The following is a 12,228-nucleotide window of genomic DNA, read 5'->3' as shown; positions in this document are numbered from 1 at the left end:
GAATTTGAACTAGGAAATCTGTCTCTAAAACTTGGGCCTTTAAATCATTGCACAGACATTCCAGAAACCAATTAGGTGAAAGAAAAGGTAAAGAACATAATTGTGGCAGTGAGTTGGCCCAGTTTTGGACTGAAGGACTACAGTGAAGGCCAGTAAAAACAGCATGGTGCAGAACAGAACACAGTGTAGTAGATGAGTCTCAAATAGCAGCCCATGAAAAAGTATTTCCAGCTCAGAAGCACAGGACTGACATTATAAAAATACCTGAAAAATGTCCCTGATAACTTTGCATTTTGCAGAACACTTCCTAATCATTCCATTGATCCTCTCTAGAACCCTGCAAGTACACAGTGCATTATCCCCTTCTGACAGTTGAAGAACCAAGACCCAGAGTAGTAAGTGGCTGTTCCAGAGTGATACACCTTAGTGAAAGCAGGAATAGAACCATATCATCCAACTGCTTGTCTAGCATCCTTTCCACTGGATTTTCTGCTCTCTCATTTTAAAAGACTATTGGTCACTTTTGTCTTTCCTATATTATACAGGTACAGCGTGGCTTCATCTTTGAAAATAAGTATAGTCATGCATCACTTTAAAATATACCATCTGAAAGAGTAGTAGTGTAGTGGTAATTAAGTTTATTCAGTCATTTTAATCAAATACTAAATATGTTCATAACACTGATCTAAAGGTAATTTAAGTTCTATAGATCTGTACTGCCAAATGGAATAAAGAATAAGCAATGATAATGATGGAAAAGTAAATTGAGTCAAGTATCCCCAACCCCTAGTTAATTCATATAGATAATATATTCTGCATGCTCTCACTATAATAAGAATATATGATTCTTTTTCTAGCAATTGCAAAAGTAAATTGTCTTCTTATGCTGAGGTTCATGGTGAATGTGGCATGTTAGACACAGGAGTCTGTCACCTGGGTAGTACTCAGTCTTTCTTGATGGAAATACATCATGATTATACAGGCGTTTATTGTTGTTGTTCAGTCACTAAGTTGTGTCTGACTCTTTGTGCCCCCATGGACTGTAGCACACCAGGCTCCTCTGTCCTCCACTAGCTGCCAGAATGTGCTCAGATTCGTGTCCATTGACTCAGTGATGCCATCCAACAATATCATCCTCTGCTGCCCACTTCTCCTTTGGCCTTCCGTCTTTCCCAGCATCAGGGTCTTTTCCAGTGACTTGGTTGTTCACGTCAAGTGGCCAGAGTATAGGAGTTTCAGCATCAGCCCTTCAGGTGAATATTCAGAGTTAATTTCAATTAGGAGTGACTGGTTTGATCTCTGTGCAGTCCGAAGGACTCCCAAGAATCTTTCCCCAGCATAGCAATTCAAAAGCATGAATTCTTCAACACTCAGCCTTCTTTATGATCCAACTGTCACATCCATACATGACTACTGGATAAATCATAGCTTTGACTATTCAGACCTTTGTCAACAAAGTGATGTCTCTGCTTTTTAGTACACTGTCTAGGTTTGTCATAGCTTTCCTTCCATGGAGCAAGCATCTTTTAATTTCATGGTTGTAATCACCATCCACAGTGATTTTGGAACCACAGAAAATAAAATCTGTCACTGCTTCCACTTTTTCCTCTTCTATTTGCCATAAAGTGATGGAACTGTATGGCATGATCTTAGTTTTTTGAATGTTGAGTAAAACTCAACTCAAGCCAACTTCTTCACTCTCTTCTTCCACCCTCATCAAGAGTCTCTTTAGTATCTCTTCACTTTCTGCCATTAGAGTGGTGTCATCTGCATATCTGAAGTTGTTGATATTTCTCCTGGCAATCTTGATTCCAGATTGTAACTCATCCACCCTGGCATTTCCCATGATGTACTCTGCATAGAAGTTAAATAAACAAGGTGACAATATACAACGTTGTCTGAGTTACTCCTTTCTGAATTTTGAACCAGTCCATTGTTCTATATCTGGTTCTAACTATTGCTGACCTGCATACAGGTTTCTCAGGAGACAGGTAAGGTGGTTTGGTGCTCCAGTCTTAAGAATTTTCCACAGTTTGTTGTGATCCACACAGTAAAAGGCTTTCATATGGTCAATGAAGCAGAAATAGATGTTTTCTGGAATTCCCTTGCTTTTTCCATGATTCAAGGAATGTTGGTAATTTGATCTCTGGTTCCTTTCCTCTTTGAAACCCAGCTTGTACATCTAGAAGCTCTCCGTTCATATACTCTTAAAGCTTAGCTTGAAGGATTTTGAGCATAACTTTGTTAGCACATGAAATGGGTGCAGTTGTACAGTCGTTTAAGCATTCTTTTACATTGCTCTTCTTTGGGATTGGAATGAAAATTGACTTTTTCCAATGCTGTGGCCTCTGCTGAGTTTTCCAAGTTTGCTGACATATTGAGTGCAGCACTTTAACAACATCATCTGTTAGGGTTTAAATGGCTGAAATTCTATCACCTCCACTAGCTTTGTTCATAGTAATGCTTCCTAAGGCCCACTTGACTTCACCCTCCAGAATATCCAGCTCTAGGTGAATGACAGCGTCACTGTAGTTATCCAGGTCGTTAAGACCTGTTTCGTATTATTCTTCTGTGTATTCTTGTCACCTTTTGTTAGTCTCTTCTGCTTCCATTAGGTCCTTCCATTTCAGTCCTTTATCATGCCCGTCCTTGCATGAAATGTTCCCTTGATGTTTCCAGTTTTCTTGAAGAGATTGCTAGTCTTTCCCATTCTGTTATTTTCCTCTATTTCTTTGCATTTTTCACTTAAGAAGGTTTTCTTATCTCTCCTTGTTATTCTCTGGACTTCTGCATTCAGTTGGGTATATCTTTCTCTCTCTCTTGCCTTTCTCTTCTTTTCTTTCTTCAGCTATTTATAAAACCTCATCAGGCAACCACTTTGGCGTCTTGCGTTTCTTTTTGTGGGGGATGGGTTCAGTCACTGCCTCCTATACAAACTTACAGGAGTTTGTATAAACTTATGTGCATAGTTTTTCAGGCACTCTGTCCACCAAATCTACCATGTATGCATGCATGCCTTAGTTTATTGTGTTTTTTTATTTTCCATAAATTGAAAATCTGGCAGCCCTGTGTCAAGTAAGTATATCAGCACCGTTTTTGATGATAGCATTTGGTCACTTCATGTCTTCTATGTTACATTTTGGTGACTCTTACAATATTTCAAACTTTTCCCATTGTATTTAATTTGTATTATTGTTCTTTGATGTTGCTATTACAAAAAGATTACAACTTGCTAAAGGCTTGGGATGATGGTTGGTATTTTTTTTTAATAGTAAAGTATTTTTTAATCAAAGTATGTACATTTTTTTAGGCATAATGCTATTGCACACTTAATAGAGTACAATGTAGTATAACTTTTACATCCACTGGGAACCAGAATATTCCTGTGCCTCGGTTTATTACAATACTTAGTTTATTGCGGTGATCTTAACCAGAATTTGCCCGTATTTCCAAAATATGCCTGCACCTGGAAACATTTCTAAATAAATTTTATTACGTTTAACAAAACTTCACAGGAGTAATTTATTCACTTGAGCTAGTAGAATAGGTTGATATTCAGCTTTATGTTATATGTGGCTGATGTATTTTTAGAGTGGTTTTTCCATTCATTCAAGAATAATTGTGTCTTCCTTGTACCTGATGCTGTAATCTTTCTAGAATGCAAATTCATGTGACACTTCATTCACAAATTTGGCAACTTTGATGTATCTTTAGTATAACATCAGGTACTCAGCAAGACTGGAGGGGTATCCTAAGTTTTAAGACACTTACATAAATAAGATTTCCATAGAAAAATCTTTCAAAAATGTATCAGATACTTTAATAATGGTAGGAGAAACATGTTTCTGCCTGTGAATGATGGAGAGTTAAAATGGCTGGAAAACTGCCAGTCACAAGACAAATGTTACTTACTCATGTTCCTCAGGCATTTAGTCTTAATGCTTTCTGGGTAGCATTGCCTGTCTCTGAAGTTTTGGAGATGATTTATTCAGAAATAACTTACAGATCTGCAGTATCTTTAGAGGAACAAAGGAGAAAAATATTTTAAATTTTTTAAATATTCTAAAATATATAGTTTTCTGTATGAAGCATGTAAGAATCACGGTTAGCACATCAAATAGTTAAGAGAGAAATCAGTGATAAGAGAAGAGCTTTAAAACTAAGCTCAAAACCCAAACACAGTGTTTTGGCTTATTTTTCTTATGTTCTAATATAAAATTATAGAAAGGAAAGACAATAATTTAAAGAAATGCATATTATTTTTGTAAGCCCCTCATTCTGTTTTGGTAAGAGTAACTGAAGCAAAAGATCTCTGATGAGTTCTCCTTTTTTGTTTAGCTTAGCCACCTCTGGTTAGGACACGTCAGCTGTTTTACTCCTTTGCTGCCTTTCTGATAGTGTTGGTAATGAATGAGCCATTAAAGATGAATGTAATTCTCATCTCATTTGAATATCTTTACCTAATTAACCCCCAACAGAATCTTCTTTCTTGAAATCTGTAAAACATAGTATCTTTCCTACTTACTCATACCACTTATATGTTACCTTCAAAAATTCTCTTTTCTTGACATATTTTATCTTCCAACTGGACTGTTAGCTCTTTCAGGTAGGAACTATTTTATATACTTCTTTGGGCTTCCCTTGTGGCTCAGCTGGTAAAGGATCCACCTGTAATGTGGGAGACTAGGGTTCAATCCCTGGGTTAGGAAGATCCCCTGGAGAAGGGAAAGGCTACCCACTCCAGTATTCTGGCCTGGAGAATTTCAAGAGGGGTTGCAAAGAGTCGGACACAACTGAATGACTTTCACTTATATTCCCAAAACCTTCCATGGTACTTGAACATAGAAGACACTCATTGTGTCTGAAATTATGATGATGATTTAGGAAAGAGGGCTTCCCAAGTGGCGCTAGTGGTAAAGAACCTACCTTCCAATTCAGGAAACACAGAGATGCCTTTCAATCTCTGGGTCAGGAGTATCCCCTGGAGAAGGAAATGGCAACCCACTCCAGTATCCTTGCCTGGAAAATCCTATGGACAGAGGAGCTTAGTGGGCTATGGTCTCAAAGAGTCGGACACGACTAAAGCGACTTAACACACAGCACACACACGTCTTGCCTGAAGGTTTCACAGAAGGCTCAGTGGTAAAGAATTCACATGCCAAACAGGAGATGTGGGTTCAATCCCTGGCTCAGGAATATCCCCCAGAGAATGAAAAGGCAACCCACTCTAGTATGCTTGCCTAGGAAATCCCATGGACAGAGGGGCCTGGTGGGCTGCAGTCCACAAGGTCGCAGAGTGTCAGACCCAACTTAGTGACAGAGAGTAAAGAGAGAGAGATCATACCTGAAATGACAGCATGCAAGGCACATCTCCAGATGCGCATCTTCAACTCACAGCAGTTTCTTTCATTTTATGATAAAAACGGAACAGAAAAGTGGGATAATTCTTTGGAGTACAAAAGTCTTAAGTTGTTTATTTCCCTGCTTTCATTAAAATACTTTGTTTCAGAGGACCTACTGAGCTTAGGGAACTCTGCTCAATGTTATATGGCAGGCTGGGTGGGAGGGGAGTTTGGGAGAGAATGGACATATATGAATGGCAGCGTCCCTTTGCTGTCCACCTGAAGCGAGCACAACATTGTCAATCAGCTATACTCCAATACAAAATAAAAAGTTTAAAAAATAATAGTAAAATACAATAGTAAAATTTTAAAATGCTTTGTTTCACACTTGAAAAATGATCTAATCCATAACTTTCTGCTTCTAACAGGATGGAAATTTCTCTCTCAGTACTGTTCTTGAAAAACCTCAAAATATGATGGTGGTGGGACAGTCAGCATTTGCCGACTTTGGTAAGATTGTTTTTGTCTTTGAAAGTCTCCCTGTCTCTCTGACCTAGTCATGTTAATTCTTTATATCTGAAAATAACTTTAATATCTTCAGATCAATTACAGATATAAAAGATGCCTATCATAGGATTGGGGCTTCCCAGGTGGCACAGTGATAAAGAGTCTACTTTCTAACTCAGGAAACACAGGAGACTCAGGTTCAATGCCAGAGTCGGGAAGATCTCCTGTAGTAGGAAATGGCAACCCACTCCAGTATTCTTGCCTGGAAACTCCCTTAGACGAAGGAGCCTGGCAGGCTGCAATCCATGGGGTAGCAGAGTTGGACACAACTTAGCAACTGAGCACACACATACACGCATTGTAGTATTATAAGTGACATATTGTCAGGTCTTTCCTATTGGGTTGGCCAAGTTCCTTCAGTTTTTAAGTAAAAATACATTTCTGTTTTTCCCAAGAACTTATTGAACAGCATATTCACCTTTTTGTTCCACTACCTTCTGCCACTTTTCAGGCAACTTCATAATTCCACTTTCCCAAAACTTTTTCTTTTTAAGCAAAGAACTCTTCTAGGTACCTTTTACAGTCTTCCAGGGAATTGAAATGTTTTCCTTTAAGAGAATTTTGTAAAGACTGAAATAAATGGAAATCCAAGGGTACAGTATCTGGTGAATACAGCAGATGAATGAGAACTTGCCAGCCAAGCTGTAACAGTTTTTGCTGGGTCTTCAAAGAAACATGCGATCGTGCATTATCCTACTGGAGTCCGTGTTTTCTGTTGACTGATCCAGATGCTTTTCTTCAAGTGCTGCTGTCAGGTAGTCTCATGGGGAGCAGTACTTGTTGGATTAATTGTTTGGTTTTCCAGAAGGAACTCATAATAGAAGACTCCCTTCTAATCCCACCACATACACAGCATCACCTTCTTTGGATGAAGACCAGCCTTTTGTGTGGTTGGTGGTGTTTCCTTTCACTTGCCTCATGATCTACTCTGTTCCCTGTTATTGTACATGATCCACTTTTCATTGCCCATCAAGAGTTTGTTTTAAAAACAAAACATTTTTGTTATATTTAAGTACAGAATTGCATGCAGAAATATGGTCAGTGTTTTTTTTTTTCCACTTAGATGGAACTCAAACATGAAAGTAATAACCACAGCCAAGCTGGTGCAAATGATTTCCAGTGCTTCATTTGGATTATTATTGGGTTTTTTTGTTTTGTTTTTTTTTTTTTTTTTGGCCACCTTGTGCAGTATTCAGGATCCTGGTTTCCCAACCAGGGGTCAAACTCATGCCCCCCTGCTTTGAAGTGTGGAGTCTTAACACTGGACCTCCAGGGAAGTCTTGATTGGGGTATTTTGAGTATGTCAGTTATCTCCCGTGAGGTATTACATTGATTGTTCTCAGTTAATGTCTCTGTTTGACTGCTGTCAGTGTCAACAGGTCTACCAGACCATGGCTCATTGTCCAATGAGAAATCTCCAGCAAGAAATTTGCAAACCACTTTTGACATGTTCAGTCAGTCACACCACGTCGATACACTGCACAATTTTTTTTTTTTTTGCTTTTCAGCTCGTTTTTACCTTTCTTGAAATAATAAAGCATGATATACCAAAACTGTTGCTTGTTTTCTTCCGTCTTTAATATTAATGTAGCTACACAAAAATTCACCAATTCTGATGTTTTTTAAAATGCACACTGATGTGACAACTGTCACAATATAATCTAACAAAATTGTTTCAAATGCAGTTAATGATAACTAAGCACTACTAGACCCATCTTATGGAAAAAGCTGAAGGACTATTTTGGCCAACCCAATACAATAAAGAACAATTTATGACGTGTGTTTAAATTACAGTTTGAATTTAAGGGACTCCTTTTTGCAGGAGTAACCTGCAAAACAGGAATATCTACTGAACGTTCTCTAAAGGATATCAACTAGTAATTATCATAACATTTTTATGTACATTCACCTTACGAAACAATGAAAAAAAAGTTGAAAAAATTAACCTGACCTCTTGAAACTACTTGAATATTAAAAAACATTTGTGATTTACATCTGAATTCCAAAAAGGAGTAATATTTGTTATAAATCTCTATATTCCATAAGAGTCTACACAATACATCAGGTTTAGAACTTCCAAAACATATGTGGCTCTTTCATAATTTTTCAGAGTTATTATCAAAAGAATTTTAGTGTTAGATGAAAAAATGGTCTAAGATAGCCACTGCTAAGAATCCACAGCTCACTCCCATCCTGTTTTTCCTTCATTCTACAAACGCCTCAGCCTGTTCCTCAAAATGCAAGTGACACCTTCCTACATAGAAAGGCTTCAGTTTCTTTATTTACAAAATGAAAATGATTATAACCACCTCATGAGGCTACTGTGAATAATATAATGTGAGTAAAGCACAATGTCAGGCCCATAGTAAATACACAGAAAATTATTGTATAATCTGAGTCTTTTTATTGGACATGTTTGGTCTTATTGTTGTTGCTGCTTTTTGCTCAGCTGACTAAATCAGCTCATTGTTTAGTGTCATAGAGATGTGTCCCATGGCAATTAAAGCAAGAGGTTTGATAGTGTTATTTGATGAAATTTTCAACATGAATCTTTCTATTGTACCGTATTTTACTTTTATTACATTGAACATTACTTTGCTTTTGAGCAGATTTCTGGGGCCTAATTTATTATCTTTAATGCAAATAGTCAACTGATAGGATACATGCATTTTTCTTTTAATTTGCTGATGGACTTGATTAGCTGGATTAATGACAAAACTCTGAAAGTCTCTCTAGGGAAAAAAGTTTATATGCATTATATAATTCTCAGAAGACTAATATCTCCCTTAGAGTTCCAAAGAATAGACAGGAGAGATAAGAAAGCTTTCCTCAGCGATCAATGCAAAAAAATAGAGGAAAACAACAGAATGGGAAAGACTAGAGTTCTTTTCAAGAAATTAGAGATACCAAGGGAACATTTTAGGCAAAGATGGGTTCAACAAAGGACAGAAGTGGTATGGACCTAACAGAAGCAGAAGATATTAAGAGGTGGCAGGAATACACAGAAGAACTGTACAAAAAAAATCTTCACGACCCAGATAATCACAATGGTGTGATCACTCACTTAGAGCCAGACATCCTGGAGTATGAGGTCAAGTGGGCCTTAGGAAGCATCACTACCAACGAAGCTAGTGGATCTGATAGAATTCCAGTTGAGCTTTTTCAAATCCTGAAAGATTATGCTGTGAAAGTGCTGCACTCAATATGCCAGCAAATTTGGAAAACTAAGCAGTGGCCACAGGACTGGAAAAGGTCAGTTTTCATTCCAGTCCGTAAGAAAGGCAATCCCAAAGAATGCTCAAACTACCACACAATTGCACTCATCTCACACGCTAGTTAAGTAATGCTCAAAATTCTCCAAGTCAGGCTTCAGCAATATGTGAACCATGAACTTCCAGATGTTCAGGCTGGTTTTAGAAAAGGCAGAGGAACCAGAGATCAAATTGCCAACATCCGCTGGATCATCGAAAAAGCAAGAGAGTTCCAGAAAAATATCTATTTCTGCTTTATTGACTACACCAAAGCCTTCGACTGTGGATCACAATAAACTGTGGAAAATTCTGAAAGAGATGGGAATGCCAGACCACCTGACCTGCCTCTTGAGAAACCTGTATGCAGGTCAGGAAGCAACAGTTAGAACTGGACATGGAACAACAGACTGGTTCCAAATAGGAAAAGGAGTACATCAAGACTGTATATTGTCACCCTGCTTATTTAACTTATATGCAGAGTACATCATGAGAAACGCTGGGCTGGAAGAAGCACAAGCTGGAATCAAGATTGCTGGGAGAAATATCAATAACCTCAGATATGCAGATGACACCACCCTTGTGGCAGAAAATGAAGAGGAACTAAAAAGCCTCTTGATGAAAATGAAAGAGGAGAGTGAAAAAGTTGGCTTAAAGCTCAACATTCAGAAAACTAAGATCATGACATCTGGTCCCATCACTTCATGGAAAATAGATGGGGAGACAGTGGAAACAGTGTCAGACTTTATTTGGGGGGGCTCCAAAATCACTGCAGATGATGATTGCAGCCATGAAATTAAAAGACGCTTACTCCTTGGAAGGAAAGTTATGACCAACCTAGATAGCATATTAAAAAACAGAGACATTACTTTGCCAACAAAGGTCCGTCTGGTCAAGGCTATGGTTTTTCCAGTGGTCATGTATGGATGTGAGAGTTGGACTGTAAGGAAAGCTAAGCACCGAAAAATTGATGCTTTTGAACTATCGTGTTGGAGAAGACTCTTGAGAGTCCCTTGGACTGCAAGTACATCCAGCCAGTCCATCCTGAAGGAGATCAGTCCTGGGTGTTCATTGGAAGGACTGATGCTGAAGCTGAAACTCCAATACTTTGGCCACCTCATGCGAAGAGTTGACCCATTGGAAAAGACCCTGATGCTGGGAGGGATTGGGGGCAGGAGGAGAAGGGGACGACAGAGGGTGAGATGGCTGGATGGCATCACTGACTTGATGGGCATGAGTTTGAGTAAACTCCAGGAGTTGGTGATGGACAGGCAGGCCTGGTGTGCTGTGATTCACAGGGTCGCAAAGAGTTGGACACAACGGAGCGACTGAACTGAACTGAACTGAACCTGTGGTTGCTGCTACTGCTGCTGCTGCTGCTGCTAAGTCGCTTCAGTCGTGTCCGACTCTGCGACCCCATAGACAGCAGCCCACCATGCTCCGCCATCCCTGGAATTCTCCAGGCAAGAACGCTGGAGTGGGTTGCCATTTCCCTCTCGAAGGATCCTCCAAATCACAGATATTTATTTTCTGACTGTATGTTTTATATGATGCAGTGCTTTGCCTATAACAAAGTTGTAAGTAAAGATTTTTTTAATTGTACTAATGATAAACATAGACATTTACCTGTTTGTAGTGTTTCAGTGTGCAGAATATAGGATATAGTTAACTAAATATAACTTTCTCCCCTTTCCGATAAAGTTTTTCATAACTTTATGTAGTATATCAGTAAACTTTTAAATATATCAGTAAATTTTAAATAAATAGCCCACACTGTCTTTTTAAAACTTGAAATATCTTTAGCTGGGTATTATCAAAAACAAGACTACTTATGACTCCAAACATATGGCATTGAATAAGGTTATGAATATTAATATATAAAAATAGACACTTTCCTATACATTTGAATATGTCTGTGATTTGCATCCTGCCCTCCATCCTCCACCCCTCCCACTCCATTTGAACTAAGGTACAAGGAAAATGAGTGACAGCCAGAAAGGCAGCAAGATATCAGAAATTTGCCATTTCATAGGAAAAAAAAGAAAGCACCTGCTTAAATAAGTGATATAGCTCACAGGAAGAATCCTATACTGAAAGGAGTTTTTAAATGGCTCCCAGCTCTCTTAAGTTGTCTAGGAACAGAAGTTTTTTGGGTATTTTTTTTAACCTATGGTGAAGTTTTTATCTTCCAATATAAAATATTTTTTAAAAGATATCAGAAAACCTACTCTAAATTTAGACTTTGCTGGTATAGTAAGAGGGAGGGAGAGAGGGTGATTTGAAATCAAACAAATCAGGAATTTTTTCGGATAAAACAAGGAAATAGTTATTCATACTTATGATAACATTATCTTTTCCCTTTGTAAGACAAGAAATACTTTCCCAAAAATTAAATAAAAGCTATGAAATTTTACACAGGCAATAAAAATAATTATCAAATTCTTTTAGGAGGGAAGAGCAGAAAAGTATGTTGTGCTATATGATTATCTTAAAAAATCAAGCTAAGGACTTCCCTGGTGATCCAGTGGCTAAGACTCTGGGCTCCCAGTGCAAGGGGCCTGGGTTTAATCCCTGGTTTGGGAACTATATCCCACATGCCACAATTAAAAGATCCTGCATTCTGCAGTTAAGACCCTGTGCAGCCAAAGAAATCATATAAGTTTTTTCTTTTAATAATCAGAATAGTATGGAATATATCAAAACAATAATAATGGTTGTGTTAAAAGTAGGATAATAGGTCATCTTATTACCTGTTTTCCAAATTTTCTGTTGTGTGGTTCGATTAATTTAATAATGAGAAAGTAAATTACAGAAGGATACTAGTCAACTATACCAAGAAAGAAACCAAGATATGTACTTTTGTTATCATACTTCCTCTAACTTCATATATAATTGACTCTATCCTCTTAGTTGCATGAACAACTCCTTCAGAGAAGGTTGTGTACTTTCTTGCAGTCTTTAACTCCTACAGCTTTGTAAGTATAGTGTCCCTAAGTATCTATGGGGAATTGATTCTGAGACCACCCCACCACCACTAGTTCCCCACAACTACTGCCAGATACCTAAATCCA

At 38.1% G+C, this 12,228-nt stretch overlaps 1 protein-coding gene across 1 annotated transcript in view; it reads left to right on the top strand.

Moving 5' to 3' along the window:
- Positions 1–12,228, top strand: part of ITFG1 (integrin alpha FG-GAP repeat containing 1) — a 314,830-nt gene that overhangs the window by 88,830 nt on the left and 213,772 nt on the right. Inside the window, exon 8 of the mRNA XM_043898386.1 lies at positions 5,771–5,852. Within this exon, the coding sequence (XP_043754321.1) occupies positions 5,771–5,852 (82 nt within the window). The remainder of the gene's footprint in view (positions 1–5,770; positions 5,853–12,228) is intronic.

This window comes from Cervus elaphus, chromosome 4, assembly GCF_910594005.1.
Source record: "Cervus elaphus chromosome 4, mCerEla1.1, whole genome shotgun sequence".
NCBI lineage: Eukaryota > Metazoa > Chordata > Mammalia > Artiodactyla > Cervidae > Cervus > Cervus elaphus.
The sequence above is the reverse complement of the archived record's forward strand: the minus strand, read 5'-3'. Positions and strand labels throughout refer to the sequence as shown.